Source organism: Procambarus clarkii, chromosome 10 (genome assembly GCF_040958095.1).
Source record: "Procambarus clarkii isolate CNS0578487 chromosome 10, FALCON_Pclarkii_2.0, whole genome shotgun sequence".
Classification (NCBI taxonomy): Eukaryota; Metazoa; Arthropoda; class Malacostraca; order Decapoda; family Cambaridae; genus Procambarus; species Procambarus clarkii.
In genome coordinates this window covers 46753630-46776132 of record NC_091159.1, presented here as the reverse complement: position 1 = coordinate 46776132, position 22503 = coordinate 46753630, and the positions used below count along the sequence as shown (strand labels likewise).

The window sequence follows — 22503 nt, the reverse complement described above, 5'->3', positions numbered from 1 at the left end:
AATATTTTTGGGAGTGTGAAAAATTAATTCAATATACATTACTTCTTATGGGAAAATTAGTTTCGGGTTACGATTTCTCAGGTTACGAGCCGTCTCTGGGAACAGATTACATTTGGTAAATAAGGTCCTGTACTACTGTACTTTCAGTAATTCCTTTTATAAAATGTTAAACATCAAAAGAAACACTGAAATGAAACTTAATCCTCAATCAATGCCATCATGAGAAAAATGTAATAATCTCTATTTTGCTTGTACATCTTTGTCAACAATCATTGCCTAAAGTCCAATAATATAGCAAATGTTACCAAGTACCTGAGCCAAGTCCTCAGATCGTTTTCTTTCTTCAACATATTGCAGCGCCAATCTCTTCCGCTCTTCGACCAACATAAGGATTATCTGCTTCTGCCTTCCTCGCTCCTCCTCAAGTGTTTCTTGTACTTTACGAAGCTCCTTTTCTGCTTTTTTCTTAGCTGCTCTCTCAGATTCCAGTTCCTGTTTAAGAGTGTTTACACACCTATCAAGAACACATAGTCAAAAGACAATTATTTATTTTTAAATGTATGATAACCTGTGATATATTTTTGATAACTTTTTTATTTTTAAAAGCCCAAAATATTATATTGTACTGTAGTTATATGAATATTATTTTTAAGCTTATGCGTATCACGACTAATTTAATGAATATATAATACGTACTATAGTATATGGCCCAGATGAAAAATTTACACGAAATATCAGTACTCCGTACCTCTCCCTCATGGATACCAATACAGTACAGCAATTGCAATTTCAGAATTATTTTTAAATACATGGATGGTGAGGTATGTACTAATGAAATTGTTCATGACCTTTGTTAGACCAAAGCTGGAATATGCAGTGGTTGTATGGTGCCCATATTTTAAGAAGCACCTCGACAAACTGGAAAAAGTGTAAAGACACGCAACTAAATGGCTCCCAGAACTAAAGGACAAGAGCTACGAGGAGAGGTTAGAGGCATTAAATATGGCAAAACTAGAAGATAGAAGAAAAAGAGGCGATATGATCACTACGTAGAAAATAGTAACGAGAATCGATAAAACTGATAAAGTAGAATTCCTTAGATCTGTTAACTTCACAAACAAGAGGTCATAGATTTAAACTAAACAAATCTGCGGAAGAAATATAAGAAAATTCACTTTCGCAAAGAGAGTGGTAGACGATTAAAACAAGCTAGGCGAGAAGGTCGCAGAGGCTAAAACCATCAATAGTTTCAAAGCTCTATACGACAGAGCACTGGGAAGACGGGACATGACAAGCGTTGCTCTCATTCTGTAACTACACTTAGGTAATTACAAAGAATAAAAACCAAGGCAGAGCCAGCCACCAAGGGGCCAGAAGGATCAACCTGCCAATGTCTGCAGCCTGGAAAGGACGGGAAAAGGAATCCAAACCGGAGGGAAAAGAAAATCCAACTGACTTTACTCCAGCTGAAAGATATCTACTGCAAAGGCCTCACAGTTTGGGACTTCTCTCTCTCTCTCCACTGTCTAGTCCCCCATGTTAATTCCAGTCATTGTCCCTTCTTTCTTGACATCATTTCATTTTTGTCATCTCATTAGTTGTCTCGTGCCTTTTTTTGCCCTGGCCTAATAATTTACCTCCTGAGCCTTCATGGTCTCTGGATCAGGTGCTTGTTTATGTATCTTCCTTCATTTCTCTATCCCCTTTGGTTCTACATACAGATACTCTTTTTTCTTTTTTTTTTTGCCTCACCCAAACAAAATTATTGTTATCATGTTGGGAAGCTTCATACTCTTCTCACAAAACAACGATTTGTTCCGTTAATCCTAGGGTCATCTTTCATCTTCAGCCATCTCCATGCTTCCTGGTTATGAATTAGAAGGCTGGTTTCTGGAGGTGTCCTTTAGTCCTGACAATTTGTTTCTCCAGGCGAGGATTCATCACATTCTTTATCTGGTTGCAGCAGTCTGCCTTTACTTGCATGCCACTCAGGATGCCTTGGGGAATGCTTTGTTGTCAACATGGTGCGTCTGATTCCCTGTTCCAGAGCCCAGTCGTCTCGGGTTATCAATTGGGTTGTTCAGTTCAGCCAGCCTGCAGCCAATCCGCAGAACAATGATATCCACAGGTTCTTTGCTAATATATCCTTGACAGATATGCAGGCTCGTGGTTTTGGGGAGGGGAGGGTCTAATTGAATGCTGGCAGCTCGGTATTTGGCGAATATTTCTCGGCAGTGCTGGACTTGAATGGCATTGGGTCACATGACCCAGTGCCGATCCCCTTTGAGGTTTCTTACAACTCCTTCCCACTTTCCACAGCGTGACCATTTTTGTTCTCTATGGTGAATTGGCTCAAGAAGCCACTGAAGGGACCCTTTACATGCAATGCTGGATTTCTGGAAAGAAACTTCTCTTTGTACCTGGAATGTACCGGCATGATATTGTGAGGTCTACTCCCCAAGTGACATGTGAAAGCTTAGTCCAACAGGCTGTTGTTTGGAGCAGCCTGCAGGACCACATATCCACTACAGCCTAGTTGGTTTGGCATTTCTTGTAGAAAAGTGCTCAATATTTTTCTCAGACTTCCGCTTTTGTTCCAGCAATATTTATTATATTTGCTGGAAGGATATTGAACAACTGTGGACCTTTGATGTTCACAGTGTTTATCTGATGAGTTGCTTATGGCAACTCAACTCTTCACTGGCTCTATTCTCCATTTCCTTCTTTCTAATGGGTCCCTGGCAGTGGCTCCCAATTCCTGTTCTTCCCTTCTTTTCGTGGTCCTCGAGGTTTACTTTGGCCGCACATGTACAATTGGGGCAGCTGGCTGGGACCCCCTCAGTCACCAGGGCTACTATCTACTGGTGAACGAGTGTTGCTAACCAGTAGACGAATCTGCACAGTGTGTACGTAACTTGCTTCAGAGTTACCAATGTTTTTCGATGCAATTGCTTGTTTTGGTATGCTCTACCTATTCAGGTGTTTTTACTTTCATTCTGGGCTGACCTTTTATCCCTAGACTCCCTTTGCCTTTATTGAGGGGAAGGCCAGATTTTAGTCCTAGTCCATGGTAGGCACTTGTGACTCATAGGGGCCTGGTAGGATGCTTTACATCTTGAACTATCCAAGTGGGTAGCTCAGGTAGCCACTGAGGGGCACACCAGAAAATGGCTTTCCATGTTGACCAGACCACACACTAGAAAGTGAAGGGACGGACCGAAACATCATCGTCCCTTTACTTTCTAGTGTGTGGTCTGGTCAACATACTTCAGCCACGTTATTGTGACTCATCGTCTGAATATGGCTTTTCATTATATTCAATGCTGGATAGTTTTGTTTATTCCAGATACCTGTGTAATTCCAGTAAACACACTATTGTACAGTGCTCCCTTAAAAATTGACTGCAATGTAATGGATCCCTCTAAACAACAACAAAAATCCACCTACCATATTTCTCCTCTGTAATTTGGATTTCTTGAGACAAGAAATCCAGATTATAGACAGGAACACAGTAAAATCCAGATTATCAGTTCACCATGTAAAGTAATTTAACAAAAATTGGATCTTTTTCTTCTAATTCTTGCCAAGCTTGCCATTTTATTTGTAAATATTGAAAATAATGTACTAATAAATTTTACAAATGCATTTGTTTATGTAGCATTTCATGAGGAATACATACTGAAGGCCTGAAGGCCTGTAAGGGCACAGATACTAATTGTATATTTGTCCGGTGTACAGTAAGTGTAGCGAGTGTACATCAGAAAAGGGTAACTTCTTTACCACAGATAAGGCAGCAGCGGATCAGAGAAACAGACTGCGGCTCGGGAGCCAAGTGGCTGATAGAAGGGAATAGTAGTGGTACAAGTGTTGTTCCTGGCATAAAACAGCAAAGAAAGCAGATGACAGTTTGTAAATAAATTGGTGAGCAGGGATGAAATGACAAATGACAAAAATATTGAAATCTTTTAAGTATGAGGATTTGGACGATGCTGTTTGCCCATGGCATTTGCAGTACTGTAATCCTTTGGTCGTCTGTTGGTGGTGCACTGTTACAACCACAGGCTAAAATAATGCTATTCTATATAAATACACACATAATAAACAGGAATACAGTACTGTGTAACAGATAACATAGCTCAACATTTATAATTATGATTCGTGAACAAATATAAAAAGGAGTACGAGTCACAGCAGTAACTGATAAACTATGTAACAAAACATAAGCAACAAAAGTAACAAAGCAGCACTGCAATTAAGCCTCTCAATGTCTTAGTTATTACTAATTCCTAATTTTTTGTTATTTATGCTATGCTTTGAACAATGTGATTGTTCAGATTTTTCGTACCTTGACTTCTCATTGCCATTGGTATACTGTTTGTTTTTTTTAATTAGAAAAATCAACCAACAATACAGGAATAATTTCTATGATCACTTAGCTTTGAGCATTTCATGCGAAAAGAAGTTGATACAGGATAATTAGAACAAAAAATCAACTTGATAAGAGTACTATACAAAATTTATACAAACATTGCTAGTTACTAGCAACTGGGGGGCCTAACAGCCGAGACGACAGCGCTTCGGATTCATAGTCCTGAGGTTCCGGGTTTGATCCCCGGTAGAGGCGGAAACAAATAGACAGTTTCTTTCACCCTGATGCACCTGTTATCTAGCAGTAAATAGGTACCTAGGAGTTAGACAGTTGATATGGGCTGCTTCCTGGGGGGGGGGAGGGGGTGTAACAAAAAGGAGGCCTGATCGAGGACCGGGCTGCGGGGATGCTAAGTCCCGAAATCCTCTCAAGATAAGATACTACTGACAAGACAATGTATTTAGTAAGAATAGTCCCTGGTGTGTGGGAAAAAATTTCAAAATTCGTAATTTCTTTCTAATATTGATACAAGTGTATGGCTTTTACAAGTGCAATGATGTATTGGGCCATCAATAATGATATTTGTATCACAGAACTTGTAGAACGTGTATGCACATATAGTTGTATCACTAATATGGACACAACATTATATTTTTTGAACGATAAAACGTACTATTTTTGCTCTTATTAAATTTGTATACATTGTATACAAACATTATATAGTATATATCTATGTTCATTTTTATGCACCATAACAAACCACTAAGCAGTTCTGGCGAGTATGGTAATTTCGTAATCCAATCACAGCATAGCACCACATGCGAGTCATTTGGCGACGGCACTTAACACAGCATAATGCCTCCCCACATACTACACACATTGCGAACAGTAGCCACAACACTGCTATTATCCGAATCCTGGTCACTAAATCCTGAATACACAAGTCATTCTCCACAAGTTTATTTTCTAAATTAACATCAGGTCCCATTTCATGAAGCGTAGCACATCAAACCACAGCTGTGTGCTGTGGAATTCGGTCTCGTGCTGTGAACATAATGCCCAGTACAGTATTGGGTTCATTGATATCCGAGCCTTGTACTGTACATCGTTTTTATCAGTCAGGATTTCCTATGACACTATCATCATTAAATAATTGCACTCACCTGTTTATTTCATCGTTATTAACACTTTCGCTGGCCTGGGGGGGCGACCTGCCACACACTGCATGATCGACCGAGCATTGTCCGTGAGCACACAACCTCACACTAATGTTTATACTCATTTCAGCTTTCTCACCTCATTCATGCTACATTGTTCAATTTGGTATCAAATTGTTCGCAATAGAATTCTGTAAGTGGATATTTGCATATAAGAACATACAAGTCTTACGCAGGCGATGAGTCACAATAACGTGGCTGAAGTATGTTGACCAGACCACACACTAGAAATTGAAGGGACGACGACGTTTCGGTCCGTCCTGGACCATTCTCAAGTCGATTGTGCGACTTGAGAATGGTCCAGGACGGACCGAAACGTCGTCGTCCCTTCAATTTCTAGTGTGTGGTCTGGTCAACATACAAGTCTTACTTTTCTATACTTTCAACGAACACAATAACTTTTCCCTCGAACTGTGTTCTTTCACTCCTTTTGTCATGGATTGGTTCTTTGTTTGATCAGTATCCATCTGGAAGTTAATTTGCCATGTTTATAAAGCTGGTAACAACAAACACCCAAGATAAAACAGCCACAATTTGGAAACTTTTTGACTCGAGGGGAGGCCGCAGCTGTCACGAGCGAGGTCACGTGAACAGTGAGCCTCCAGCGTGGGTGGGCACCACACGGCGGGGCCACGATGCTACGTGGGGTATACATAGAATGAGAAGACATTGCGCACATTTAAAAACAAATCCCATAGTATCCAGACAATACATGGAAATTTTACAAATTTTTAAATAAATGATGCCGTTTGGCCAGCGACAAATTTTGGTCACAATAGGGGCGAGGAAGTCTGGCTAAATTGAGGAGTTGACAGAGTAAGTGTCGGAGGCGGTCAGCTTCACCCGTGCTGTCAGGCAGGAGATGCCACAAAGATGATATTACCTAACTATTTCAATGTCTCTGATTTTTGTTTTCTTTCTTTTTTTTCAGTAATATTATTCAATAGTGTGTAGTGATATATATTTATATAATAAAATGTGTGAACCATCGCTATACTCAAAAGTATAATGTGCAGATTAGCGATTCAATTATGATGTTTATCAAACAATAAACAAATAGTTTTGATATTATTATACTATGTACACACATTATATTTAAGTATCTGCATGTTTTGTTCACCATAATGAACCACTAAGTTGGTATAGTAAGTCCAGACAATAACAGAGGTTGCCACAGTCAGCTGACACTCCCTCCCCTCCTCACCAACTTTCCTCCACCCCACCATACTCTTTATGATACTGTATTATTACACTGTATACACACATTATATATAAAGTATCTACATGTTTAGTTCATCATAACTGTGCAACTAAGCTGGTATGGTGTCCAAACAGCATAGTGGGCACCATATTCAGCATGACAAGTCACACACCAGCCAGCAGACGATGCTATCTCCCTCGCCAAAAATGGCTCCTCCAAACATACTTCTTTTGCTGTTGTTACACTAATACACACGTTATTTATAAATATCAACATTTGTGTTAACTATAGTGAACCGCTAAGCTGGTATGACGAGTCCAGACAGTAACAGGTTGCCACACAGTCAGCAGACGACGCCACCTCCCCCTCTCACCAAGATTACTCCTCCCACTATACCACGCATAGCACTAATTATCACCACAATCCTGCTATTATCAGAATCCTGGTCATTTTTATTACCGTCTTCTGTAATACTATCATCGCTAAATAATAGCAGTAACATATGTGTTTTGACATTTTTAGGTGATGCTGTGTTCAAAAGTTAAACAGCAGTGCTGTTAGTTCATGCTGTGTGCACCAGCCTTGGTTGCTCACGGAACACCAAGGCTCTCAAACCCGGGAATGTTCCTCACGGTGGTTTTTTAAAATGGTGTCTGTTTACTAGAGCCCTGAGAAAACTGATGTGAACCCCGTGTAACCCAGGGATATTAAAATTGTGTATGACACCCTCAATTGTACATATACAATTTGCTCAGTTTAAGGGTTAAGAAAATTTATCAAATGGATATTTAAGAGCCTAGACTGAGGTTAAAGGACACGTCATAAAAGTTCAAGAGTATTAAATGCTGAACAGCATAAAATTGTGTTCAAGCTGAGCAGCACAAGATGGGCTTGACCTCATGTTTGGAGACCCTATAGAGACCATCCCACTGCACTGGGAAAATGTCATATCTAAGAAATTATATAAATTGTCTTATTATAAAATAAATGAAACAAGAAATGCGCGAGGAATAAAAACTAGAGCACGAGGAAAACAAAATAATATAAAGTCCACAAAGCTGTAAACTAGAGCTAACTTGACAGGAGCTGATAATTTGATGATAATCAACTAGGGCCGACAGTAAAATGCTTGTCGACATTCCAGCATTTTCCAGTTGTCCGATTATGGGTTCTACAGGGTACTTCCAAAACGCAGAAACATATCCATAGCCTTCTACTAAAGAAACATCATTATTGAATTTTTCCCCCAAACATTTAACATGCAGCCAACACAAATAACTTTCTTGATCCACTATTACTGAACTCTTATAATAATTTAAAATACTATTGAAATTTTGGTCTACAAAACTACATGTATAGAATAAAGTTGTTTTCCAACCTTTATCATCCTCAACTCCGGCTGAAACAACAACCCAAACATTATCATTTCTTAATAGTAGTTATGCAGCATATCATATTAGAAGGTGAATGGCCAAGAATGGACTGACTGCCTCACACTCTGGTGCTATTCTTTAATCCAAAACACTCATGGAATCCAAGCATAAAAAAATGCCTAAATGACAGATCACTGCTACTTATGCTGTTTTAGAACTACTAAAAAAAAAAATCCACTTATTAAAAGATCAGGGGCCAGATTCACGAAAGAACTTACGCAAGCACTTACGAACGTGTACATCTTTCCTTAATCTTTGACGGCTTTGGTTACATTTATTAAACAGTTTACAAGCATGAAAACTTCCCATTCAACTGTTGTTATTGTTATAAACAGCCTCCTGGTGCTTCGGGGCTCATTAGCTGTTTAATAATTGGAAACAAAGCCGCCAAAGATTGAGAAAAGATGTACAGGTTCGTAAGTGCTTGCGTAAGTGCTTTCGTGAATCTGGCCCCAGAGCATCTTATCTTCCATTCTTGGCACCATGCTCTCTCCAACATCCAAGAGCTGCCATTAAAGCTTGCACAATACGAACACAGAAGGCAACGTTATAATTAGAAAATACTGTAAATTTAAACCAAAAAACCATGGCCAATAAAATAGCAAATTCAAATTATTTCCAACTTATGGATACAAAAATCTTGGATGCTGCCGAGTTCCAATGTTGTGTTTGACATTAACATATTATGAATTCAAAATTCTAGCATGTCTCTGGCCTAAACAATTTTAAAAATAATTTCCTAAAACAACAGGCTCTCAAAAAAGTAAATCCAATTAGCATAGCTTTCTTTTTTAACTACATAAAAATTAACAATTAGTATTGCCTTTAATTACAATTCAAATTTTACATACAAAGTATTGCTGACACACTATTTATTAATTCCAAATATATTACAGTAATTAATTCTGATAAAAGTTTTGATGTCAAGCTGAAAGTCTGCATATGCTAAAGAAAATTAATATTGTAACCAAAATATAAGATCGAAGTTGGTTACATAATTCACTAGCCATAATTAACCATAGAAGCACTTCCATAGAAGTATATATCATCTACTTATATTCAACTTATAACCAAACTGGAGGTCTGCTACATATGGTCTAGTAAACCCTCCAATTTTTGGCTTGTCTTGTACAGTACTTAAGTCTCTTCCAATTTGCTCCCTTGTGCTTACACATTAACATTCCTTTGACAACATCTGAACTTTTCCTTGAGAATTATTCCTGTTGATGTGACCACCAAGCCAAGAAGCACAATACTGTACTGTGCTACCGAGACTCCCATTAGGCTTCTCAACACTTACACGAGATGGGCTAACACCAAGAAAAAAAAAAGTTGATTTAACCGGTAATTGGATTACAAATTACAGTTTAGTGGCCTGACAAGTGACAGATTTTTCATTTTAGAGAGACAAGGCAAAGTCTATACAAATGAACAAATCTATACAAATGCAAGAGTGCACATGATACAACACATATATGCAAATTTACCAGATCTTTTTTATATACCCTGTAGGAGACAGACAGATTAAATAAATACCAGTAATTAAAATATTAATTGCTGTCCCCCCCAATTCAGAAGCAAAAAATATACAGAAAAGGGGTATCAACTAAAATTTATGAGACTGTGAACAAATAAATTGCACAATCGGAACACATACACGAACATTACAGCATGTGGTGGAGAGGCATCAGCTCGAAATAATAAAAACACCATGATAAAAAATAACATTGGGCTATGATAGTAAAATGGCTGCTGCCCATTCCATTATAGATCAGCATCGTTAATTTTGATGCGTTTCACACAGAAGCTCCATGCAAAATTACATCCTGGACATTAAGGTGTCTACAAGCATTACAAGACATCTCAAGAAATTGAAACATTTTCATGAACTACTGGTACAGGTTTTGCTACATCAAAGAGGCAGTTGCTATCTGCATTCATAATAAAACCAAGAGTATGGAAAGAATGAAGATTATCTCTGAAAGCATATACAAGCCTTGGAAGATACTATCTTGTTTCTGATTTACATAAATGATCTTCCAGAAGAAATACTCAGTTCTCTCAATGTTTACTGATGCTGCTAAAATTATGAGATGGATCAAGACAGAGGAGCACAGCAAGAGACTACAAGATGATCTGGGCAGACTGAAGGAATGGTACAACAAATGGCTACTAGAGTTTAACTCAAGCAAGTGTAAAGTGAAGATAGATATAGCAGCAGGAGGCTAAACACAAGGTACCAATTGAGAGAAGAAATCCTTAAGGAATTAGGAAGAAAGATCTGGGAGTTGATATCACACCAGACCTGTCCCATCGAAGCCCACATGCAAAAGGGTATCATCAGCGGCATATGCAAGGCTGGCAAACATAATACACGTACAGTAGATGCATTCAGAAACTTGTGTAATGCCAGTGTTAGAGTAGTTTAGAACCTTGAATGCCAGTGTCAGAGTAGTTAGCCAATGGAATGCATTAGGTGGTGATGTGGTGGAGGCAGACTCCATACACAGTTTCAAATGTAGATATGATAAGAGCCCAACAGGTTCAGGAATCTGTACACCAGTTTAGAAGTGGGACCAAAGAGCTGAAGCTCAACCCCCACAAGCACAGCTAGGTGAGTACAACTAAGTGAGTACAGGTACCCAAGGACAAAACACAGAGCAAAGAAGACAGGAAAGTAGCAAGAAATTATACATCATTCATTATTATACAGTACAGTGGAACCCTGGGTTATGAGCATCCCTGTTTACAAGTTTTTTGTGTTACGAGCCCGATTTGTTCGGAAAATTTGCACCAGGATACGAGCATTGCATCGGGTAACGAGTTTGTTGATACGCGTACGGGCCGACCTAGCGCATGGTGGCATGGCAATCGCGCCTCAGTTTACCAGTGCCTCACGCCCAGTGACTATCCTGCCTGAATTCTTCACAAGGATTTACAGCTTTTTGTCGGATATTTGGCCATTTGAGCATAAAAGTTGTTATTACATATCTCTCTGTGGGTCCCAAGAAAGCCAGTAGGCAAGAAATCGTTCAAGGTTCAAGGCAAGAAATCGCATGCGAGGATGACAATAGAGGAAAAACAAGAGATCATTCAGAAGCATGAAAATAGTACTCGTGTTGTTGAACTAGTTAGGCAGCACAACAAATCTTCAGGGGAGGAAGAGGAGGCAGCAGAGAATGTCCCTTCCTCATTAATTAAGAAAATGTGTGCAGGATGGGAAGAACTGCAAAGATTTGCTGAAAAGAATCACCCATATAAAGCTGTAGTAGGCCGTTACATTGATCTTTTTAATGACAATGTGATGCCTCGCTACAGACAAGTGTTGCAAAGAAGGGAAAACAATCTTCAATGGAACGTTTCCTTGTGAGAAAAGTGAGAAATCAAACAGTTAGCCACAACCAGGACCTAGTGGTATGCAGGCAAAATGTGCCAGAGAGTGCACTCCAGAAAAATCTTCACTGCCTGATGTTATAATGGAAGGAGACTCCCCTTCCAATCAGTAACACCTCTCCTCACCAATTTCCATATGCCAACAGGAGTCATCAGCAAGGGTAAGTAATACCTTGAACATACTTTTGTAATGTAGATTTGCACGAGTTAGGAATAAAATTTAGTTTGAAGTGAGGTTTTTTGGGTAGTCAGGAATGGATTAATTTATTTCCCATTATTTTATATGGGGAAATTAGCTTTGGTTTACAAGTTGTCTCCAGGAACAGATTAAACTCTTAAACCGAGGTACCCCTGTACATCATTCCTTCACCCTGGGGAGGAAGGGGGGGGGAGAAAGGAAGAGGATTCACAGACTTAGTCTATAACAGACTATGCCAGAGACTCACAGGAGGATTCCTGGGGCCTGAAGGTAGCTAACCAAGTGGAAACCCTCAACACATGAGGCCACACTCCACAACTGTCACAACTGCAAGAAAAATGACAGGTTGGAAAACAAGAACCTTTCAAACAAGAAATGCTATACCAATGACTGCTTTTCAAGACTAGTGCTCTCTAGAGTATAATAGTAGTAGTAGTAGCATCAATCAGTCTCAGGAGACTGCGAGGTTGCGCTCTGGTTGTCGGTCTGGCGTGGCCTCTCCAGGGCGCAAAGTCAGGGTAGGTTGATATGGAGAAGCTGTTACCCAAGCAGTAGGTCCCCCTCTCCACAGCGCCGAAAGTCTTCAATGGAAAGGCAAATGCCAATACGATTGGTTCCAGCACCATCGCAGGAACTGAGAGTTCCGGAGTTGACCTCGAAGTTGGTGAAATAAGGCAGTGACAACAGTATTTTGCAACAGTATTTTGCAATACTGTTGCAAATTAACAGCCTCATTTAAGGCTGGAGAAATTGCAGACCTGCAGATGGTACAAAGATCTTTCACTGCTAGAATCCATTTAATAAAGCATTCAATTATTAGGACCAATTAATATGTTTAAATCTATATTCTCTAGAGTGCAGGCAGGAGAAATGCACAATAATTAAGATGGAAAACATTAGAGGGACTAGTTTCAAATCTTCACATGGAAATATCACTATTTGAGACCAGGAGGTATGGCAGGATGTGCAGAATACTACTGACAAACAGAGATGCAACAGGTAGGCTGAAAGACGACTCTAATCAACATCAAACATCCAAGACTGTTCAACACACTCCAACTACACATAAGGGGCATAACTAGCCAGCTTCTCATGGTGTTCAAAAGAGAACTCGATAAACACCTCCAAAGGATACCCAATCAACCAGGCATCGATTCAATCGTCAGGCTGCGAGCAGCCGCATCCAACAGCCTGGTTGACCAGACCACCAACCAGGCGGCCTGGTCAGAGACCAGGCCACAGGGATGTTGATCCTTGGTAGGACTTTCTGGAGGCTTTTATCAATAGAGTAGCAGTGTGTCACCCACTCCCCGCACCTCTGTGGGGAGCCAGGTTCTGGCTCTGGTCCCCAGTAGACAAAACCAAACTTCTGCAACTGATGTGATTTTCAGTATAGTGCAATCTTGTCAAGATAGCTTCAGGAAGCCACCAGGGAACTTTTACAGAAATCATGTTTAGTAAAAATTTATGAGTTAATGATACATATTCCTCAGTATATGTATATACTAAACTTCTGTACAGTATACAGTATGTATATAATCAGTATACACTCCTACAACATACGTATTGTAGAAGTGTGTCAGCGTTATATTATGTTCCGTAAGCTCTTCAATTTTATTCGAATGGGGATACAAGGAAGGTCAAGGCAAGAATAACAGAAAAAGTGAGAAATTAGTGTATCGCACAAAAAATTTAGTACAGAATTGAAATGACAATCAAATTTGAAGTGTACAATTAATGCATTTTTTTTACCTGAAAATTATTGATATGTATGTAGATTAGTTATACAGACATATGTAAGAAAACAACACAAAATTAATAGGAACAAAGGTGATGAAAGAAGAAAGCTCGTGTAAAATATGGGCAAATGGAAAAATTCTGAAAATTGTCACTATAAATACCTGGGCTCCATTGACGAGGAATTTGAGCAGAGTTGGGTGTAGTTAAGGTAGAAAACTAGCTGGTGCAATGAAAACTGTTAAGGAATAATAAGACAGGAAGAGCTTCACTCGAGAACAACTTGAAGGATGACAAATCAAGAGCATGTAGTAGTGAACAATCTGGAATGCATTTATGCTGTTAGGAAGCTAGAATAATGAATGGCAAGGAAAGATGTACAGTGGTAAAAGTTGGTAAAATGTAAGATTGAAAAGAGTTGATCATCATGGTTGGTTATATTAAATTGCTGATAATAAGTGTGTATTAAAGACAACTTGAAGGTAGGAGGAAAGGACAAAAAAGATGGACAGACATTGTAAGTATGCAAAGAAGCAAGAAATATTGTTAGTAAACAAACAAGAGTGGGTACAGCTAAATGGAGCAAGTCGGTTAACAGAGTGTGAATGAACACCAAGAGGCTGCCGAGTATGTTTTGCAAGATAATGAGTGCCGATTCTACATGATCTGCAATATGTAACAACGTACTGAAAGATCTGGTAAATGGATGTCTTTTAGTGAGTGTAATCTTTTCCCATATTTCTTTTGCCCAGGTTGATATCTCCCCACCCCCAGAAAGTTGTAAATAGGATAATGATAACATGTATAAAGAAAGCGAGAATGAGCAAACGTGTATGTGAGCGTATAATTACACAAGTGTAGTTACAGGATAAGACCTATAATCACAGTGTTCCTAATAATCTATCACATAACACTTTGAAACTACTAATAGTTTTGGAAAAACTATATTCTTATTTACATTATGTCATCTGTCTACCACTCTATTTCCATATGAGAATTTATGCAAGTTTGTTTGTTTTTTGCACATTTATTTTCTTTGCTTGAATCTATAGTCTCTTTCTCAGTGTTGCAGAGATAAATAAATTCCTTGTCAAGTTTGTCGATTCCTATTACAATCTTTGTATATTGTGATCATGTCACCTCTTTTCTTCCGTCCACTAGTTCTCTTATACCTTATACCTCCAGTCCCCACTCTAGGGAGCCATTTAGTAGCATGTCTTTGCAGCCATTCTAGTTAACAGATGGAGATAAGGGCAGCCAACAACTGCTACATATTCTCATTTACACCTCATGTTTTTTATTTATTTTATTTATATATATATACAGTATACAAGAGTTGTTATATTCTTGTGAAGCCACTAGCATGCATAGCATTTCGGGCAGGGTTTTTGTGTTTTAATGTCTTGAGCATTTCTCCACGTATGCAATTCAACATAAATCTGAAATCGGCTTCTCTTGCTATGGCCTTTGGTGACGGTTTACCCTCCAATATGTTTTTCCTTGCTCAAGTTCTTCAGCAACTTTTCAAATAAATTGTAGAGGTGAATGTGACCAGGTTTTATTTACTATTTTATATTTCATTATGTGGCATTTATCAACACTGAACTCTATTTTGCAAACATTGTTTATTAACTATCCCAGCAGGAACCTTATTTACATAGACAATGAATACCTTCGCAGGTATCGAGCATTAAAAGACTGCTCATTACATTATTCTAATCAGTTCATTGCTTCTGATTACTGCTTTCATCTTTTTGTGCTTGAAAATTTTTCATCCCTGATGTTATTTTCTTTACTTTAAAAAATTAGACACACTGAGAAGGGAAGGTCCAGAGAGGCACCGAGGAACCCACCAGAAAGAGGCATTCCATTTCATTCAATGCTTGTTTTCTGGAAAGGCCTTGCTGGTGGCTCCCTGTTGCTATCTCTCCACGGAACAAACACCCAAGGGAAAAACATTCAGTGTAGGAGGAGCGCAAAAGTAAAAAAAAAAACAAGAGGACAAAACAGGAGCAGAAAGCAACCCAAAGGCACACAGGCACAGGACATTCCCCGCACAAGAACCAAGTAATGGGTCACCAAGACTCCTGTTAGAACCCCAGAAGCCCCAAGCCCAGAACACAGCTAAGAGCACAAAAGCAAATGGTGGACAAAGTCACAAACCACCAAACATGAAAAAGCACCTGGAAAAATTGTGGGACCACCAAAGCAACAAAGCGACAAGTAACAAGAAACAACAGTAATTCTACCCTGCCACTGTGGCAAGAAATGCCACCAGCACCTGAACTGACCTAGATCAAGAAAACCCCAGGTTGAATGTAATGAAATGCTCTTTCTGGACAAGCCCCTGGTGGTTCCCTGAAGCTATCTTACCAAGTTTGCTCCATGCAAATCAGCCACATCAAATGTAAGAATTCTGGTTGATATACTGGGGACCAGAGCCAAAACGTAGGCCCCTCAGAGTGACAATTCACCACCACACCGGAAAAGTATCCAGAAAGTCCGGCGAAGCTTTACAGACAACTGGAGGGTAAACAAAGATCGAAGTCTTCACAAATGATTCACACAGAACAAGAGAAACATGGAAAATTAATGCAAAGCTAAGTACCGAATGCCACCATTAGGTGGCCTGGCATCCAGATTGCATGCAGCCAGCTTTCCTAATTAATTCTTTTGCCGAGAACTATTTCGGATATTTAAGTTTTAAACACAGCAAGCCCCTTCTGTTTCAAGTTAATACTGGCCATCCTTGGCTGTGTTCCTGTGGGGAGGGGGGGGCCATTTACTTTGAACCTTGTTCTGTATTTAAATTTTTTGCTTCATGCATTTGTTCTCTCTGGTTTGTTGCAAGGGTTTGTGCTTCAGGCTGCATGCACTCTGGGGTCTTTCTCCAGGTGCCTGCTAGCACTACCCCCTGCACTGACATCTTCACAACACATCTTCTGGTGTGTTTGGGAAAGGGGAAAATTTAAAATACACAAGACAAACAGAATACCAAAGAGAAATAATGGGGAGCATAAAATCCAACTGACCAAGCGGTAGGAGAGGACTCATGGACCCTCCATGACCACCATCCTAGCCTTGGAATCCCAAAAACAGGAAGACTTTAGGGTAGATGAAAGTTTTACTCCAGATACCATAGGCAGAAAAGCACCTCCTCCAAGGGAAGGAACCAAGCCTCAAACTACACCCCCCCCCCCTTGATAAAAAGAGGATAGCAGAGCCCCAGCAGGAAACAGCAACTCATTACCTTTTGCCACTGAACACTGAAGAAGCAACTCCCCAGGAAGATTCAACAACACTCCAAAAGTACTAAGTTAAAACTCCCAAGACCAAGAAGATGGCAGAGACCAGAGCAAAGAAAACCGTTAGCAGGCCTAAAACACTAGCCGCCCCAATCCAAATCATAATGCACAAAATGGCCAACCAGAACTTTCATGCCTGACACCAAAGCAGCAAGGAAAAACGTGGAAAACACAGACCCAGAAAGCACAAGCCACCCGAGACACCAAAACAATACAAAATCCCCACACCCTAGGGAAGGAAAAGGCAGACAGGGCCTGCAGTGAGGGTTGGGAGGGGGACTGGAAGTGGGATACAGAACCCATCCCCAAGCCAAAGTTCCCACAACCCCCCCTCTCTCCAAGATAGGTTACCTTGAGGTGCTTCCGGGGCTTAGCGTCCCCCGCGGCCCGGTTGTCGACCAGGCCTCCTTTAGGGCTCAAATATAAAAATTAAAACTACAACACATGTCTCCTGCATCGTTTTGTAAAGTTCAACACACATAGCAGAGGTAGAATAATGAACTATTTAAAAATAAAATATAAAGGGCCAAGGCGTTCGGAAACTTGCACCCGAGAGCAGCTGAAGTAGACCGATCCACATCAGAGACTGCAAAGAGTTTACCAACACCCGAAAAGGCTTAAAACCCAAGCAGAAAACACTGGTACCAGAATTTTAAGTTGAGAACTCATACCCAACACAGCTCCAGTAGGCATGAGCAGGACGACATAAACAAGCATGCACAAATCCATGCTTTCATAACCAAGAAAAAAAACAATCAGCATCCAACCACTAAGCCTCGCAGAAGAGCCAAAAAACCCATGCACTACCTAGGGTAAGGCCCCTTCCATAGAAGACCAGACTCTCCCTAACCCACACCCAATCCACCAGGGTAGGCAACCTTGTCAGTATAGGGGCAACACTAGTGAGCATCGAGGGAAGGCTAACCCTAGGCACAATCAGCTCAGAGCATACCGTTTCTGAAAGTCCACACAAGATGTAAAAAATATGCATGCATGTGAAGCAAAAATATGCATGCATGTGCATCTGCTGGGTTGCCCATTTTCTGTGTTTTTTACCATAAAATTTTTTACCATTTTACCCTATACCACTTTCTTTTGGGCTTGTTTTTTCCCCTTTGTTTTTCTTAGGTTTTTATTTTACCTTTCTGTTGTCTGTTTTTGCCTGTCCTACCTTTCTGGTGACTTACTTTCAGTTAGACTGATTCTTATGCCTCTCGCCTCAAGTAGACTTTTCATGACTCGCACTGGTAGGCTTCTTAAGACTCGCAAGGGACTGGTTAGTCAAAATGGGTGAAGCTATCCAGAATTTGGCAGCAAGAAGCCACTGATGAAGCCCTCCCAGAAAAATCCATTATTGATCAAAAAAATTCATTACCTGTTCCACAGTAGTGCTTCTATGGGTCAGCTAGTTAGTTTCCTATAGAATTTGGATTTACCTGTCACAGAATTAAGCTATTTCTTTATGCTAGTTTAACTGAAGTAAAAGAAAGAAGACTACTTTCACACCAACACATTTTACACCTTTCTAGAACAGTATTATATATCCAAAGCATTACTTTGCTTATACTAAACATCAAACTTCTATATTTACCATTCAATAAATAAGCAAAATACAAGTTTATGGAAACAATATGTGGCAATTAGTATTAGAGATGGACTACCAAATCTTTTTACATTAACTACTGCCTATTTATGGAGGAATTCTGCTAGAGTTGAGTACACTTCTTAAGAATACAAATTACTTTTGATTTTTTCATTTTGTTCCTCAAAAATTGAAAAAAAAACAGCATTGAATGTAATCTGCTAATAATAATAAAGCTAATATGTGATACATTAGATCAGGGCATTAGTCAATGGAGTTCAACCTACCAGGGACCAGGAGCCATAACCTGGCCACCCTCAAAAAGGCACAGGGAGCAATAGCCCCTGGAAAACCCTTGTGGTTGGGGGTTCTCCTTATCTGCCATCAACCGGGGTTAGGCACCCAGAAAGGTAGCTATAACAAAACAGACCCCACATGGTAAAACACCCACGCAAAAGTGCAATATCCCCAGAGGAAACAGGAACCAGCCACTGTATAGGTAAGCTGGCTGCACAACACCTTGATGCCCCAACCAGCAACAATACCACTCCCTACCAAAGGCCAACAAGGGCCACTAAACCCCAGCTGCCCCAAGGGCAGGGTAAATGCCGAGCAGTAAAAGCCCTACGAAAATGGCATCCCATAGGCACCAGGGAAGATGACCCTAACACCCAAGGGTAGTACTCACAGGGTACTTAGGGAAGGTTGACGTAAACCCTGGTGCACTTAAGTACACCTGGCCACCACACCAAGAACAGCAGAGGACACCACTAAGGCAAAACACTGCCAGGAAACCGAGGTCAGAGTTGACGCCGTCCCGGATCGCATTAGCCAATGAACTGGAGTTGCTGGGTGGCCAGGCGCGTGGGGTCCGGGACTCATACCCCCTCCTGGGGAGGGGAGGGTTGTGCAGACAAGCGATGTGGCGGCGACGTGGCGACGTATGATTATTTGCCCGCTTCCTTGGGATTTGAGGGAGTTCTGCCTCTCTGTTCAGTTTTTGGTTACAATTTTCTTACCATGTGGGGTCTGTTTTGTTATGCCTACCTTTCTGGGTGCCTAACCCCGGTTGATGGCAGATAAGGAAAACTCCCAACCTCATTGGGGTTTTCCAGGGACTCCCTGTGCCTTTCTGAGGGGGCTAGGTTCTGGCTCTTGGTCCCCGGTAGGCTGAAACTCCATTAACTAATGCCCTGATCTAATATATCGCATATTAGCCCGATAGCTACAGGAAGCCGAAGGAGCTCCCCACAGAAATTGCATACATTCCTGGTGATAATGGATCAATCAAAGATCTAAAATGAACATCAAATTTCCTCTAAAGCTAGATAGTGATGGCAGTACACAATCAACTGCAAAGAGCCACATAGGAGCTCATCAACCACCACAAGTCTCTTCAGTAATTGCCAGCACAATTACTTGCAAGTCATAAAGTCAGACATTAATATATCAAAGTCCAAAATGAGGGTGTAGCAAAACACATGCATTTCTAGTTTTATATTATAGCAAATTTAAGATTACAATTTTAAGTTGAATTTAAACAAATACAACCTGTCGAGTTTTAATGCTGCTTTATGTGTATTTAAATTTATTTTGTATTTAGGCACTACCTGCTTATGTTCCAACGTCCAGCACAGCGTATGCGTAAAAGGCTACCGAGGCAGCAAAGCACTGCAATATACCGTACATGATAATGTTCCTAATGTTAGCATGATAAATTTGCAATTTGAAACAAAGATAAAAGAATTCTTAAAATTGATTAGGCCATAACAAAATTATAGACAAGGCCAGTGAACTGCACAAAGAGAAATCAGAATCTATAGAAACATGCACAAGTACACAGTCAATATTTAGGCAAGTCTTTCCATTACTCCCTTCCCACTCTCACAGGATGGGCAAGCATCTATTAACATACAGTACTGTGAAATGATGAAGCTCACAATATTTAGCTTTACAATAAACATGCATAACGGGCTGAGAATAGCTTGAGCTACCTCATCCCTTTGTGTGTATTTTACCTCAATAAACTTAATTTCAATAAACATGCAAACATCAAGTAAATATTTGTCTGCAACTATAAGACAAAATAATAATTCATTGTGTTGGGTGACAGACAGCCAGTGTACATATACATGTTAGGCATGTATCGAAGTCTCGTTCCCCTATCCCTCAAGTGTGAACTACTGACCCTTCCCAGGATGCAACCCCACAACAAGCTGACTAACTCCTGGATACCTATTTATTATTAGGTGAACAGGGCATAGGGAGATAGGACACTCGCACAACTATTTCTGTCTTACTCAGGGATTTGAACCAGGAGTTCTTCATTGCGAGTCGAGTCAACAACCAAAGTCTTCAATGACTGACAACACTAACATGTATAGGCAAAAAAAATAAACAAAAATTCAAAGAAATACAACACCTTGTTTCATAATCCTATTTGGCTCTATTTCTAAATGATGCAAAAATCAAGAAAAACTCAGAATTGCCATGAAAGCAGAAACACAATTGAAAAAAAAATTCACAACACTATATACAGCATACATCAGGCCACTCTTGGAATACGCAACACTGGCATGGAATCTGACTCGTTAGAACACAGCAAGACAACTGAGAAAGTCTGGAGATCTGCTACAAGACTAGTATCCAAAAAAAGCAGAGCTAATTTAACACAGACACCTTAAGGTTACTCAATCTAGAAACACTAGAAGAATCATAGAAGATATGACTGCACTTCACAAGATACTGAAGAGGAACAGGTAAGGTGGATTAGATGGACAGGAATATATATATATTTTTTTAACAGGAGAAAACAGAAGGGGGCACAGGGCAAAGCTGAAACCATAAATGAGTAGGACATCTAAGAACTTACATGGACTGAATGTGCATGTAAATTACATGCATGCATTTCAATTAGTCAATAAACCACTCACTCAATAACCAAACTAGCCAATTATGCCAATGCTAGTGTACATTAGTGTACCAAGGGGGTACACTAATGGCTACCAATTCCAACTATATGAAAAACATAACAGATTGGAATGCATTAAATTTAGAAAAAATATATAACTTGCTAGAAGTACAATACAGTATATAAATCTTCTCAATTCTAAAACTTTTTTTTTTTTACCATCTGGCATCTCAAGAATAATAAGATTTAGCTAAACCTTGTAGTCCATCTGCTAATGCTGACTGCTTTGCTGGATAACCAATATGTTTATAATGCAACACTTATCCTTATCATATGGATATACAGTATAACAGGTGATTGGAGTAAGTACTTGAGCTAAAGAACCCTGTAAATATTCTATTATAAGTACTATATAGTGTGCTCTTGAAGCTTACTCTGCTCACCTGTTTTAAACGTGTTCGGTCCTTTTCCAATGCATATGTTACGTCATCACCCTGAGCTGTATCGTGCTCGTGCTTCCTTCTCTCCTCTTCAAGCTCTGCAACCACCCGAGAATGGCGCTGAATGGAAAGAACACACAGGCTGTTCACGCTATGCATTAAGACATACAGGAAAATCTATGCACGAGGGACATTTGATAAATTTTACAGTTCTATGGGAATATAATATTGACAGAGTTCTAAGTTTTTTGGTAACAATATTGAATGAGTGGTTATTTATTTCCATTATTTAACTAATACTACAGTATTTAGTTTTAAAGAGTTAAAAATAGAAAATTACATCTGAGAAAATTACAGATTTAAAAAACTGAGCAGTTAGAATATTTTAACAAAAGATTCTACAGCATAGGAGAGTCGAGGAAATTAAACATTGGTAGAAAAACCTTGAAGATAAATCGAGTAACAGCAGCATTCCCATATAGTACTAAAAACAACTAAAAACAAAGTAACTGGTGCCCAAATAAAGAACTACATGTGGACTGGTACATCAAAGTCAGTGAAACAAGGACTGTATCGAGGTGTGTGGTGTGACCCTTCTTGAACATTTGAGGATGTCTCAGGTTACAGCAAGATAGGTTCCCCTGGAGCCTCAGAACTCAAGATCCACATGGAAGGATGGCCTGAAGTCAAATATGGAAAACAAGACATCGATTCAT

At 39.8% G+C, this 22503-nt stretch overlaps 1 protein-coding gene across 1 annotated transcript in view; it reads right to left on the bottom strand.

The window, feature by feature from the left end:
- LOC123774016 (cortactin-binding protein 2) overlaps positions 1-22503 on the bottom strand; it is an 87173-nt gene that overhangs the window by 46646 nt on the left and 18024 nt on the right. Inside the window, 3 exon segments of the mRNA XM_045768091.2 lie at positions 313-492; positions 8166-8186; positions 21791-21907. Coding sequence (XP_045624047.2) covers positions 313-492; positions 8166-8186; positions 21791-21907 — 318 coding nt within the window.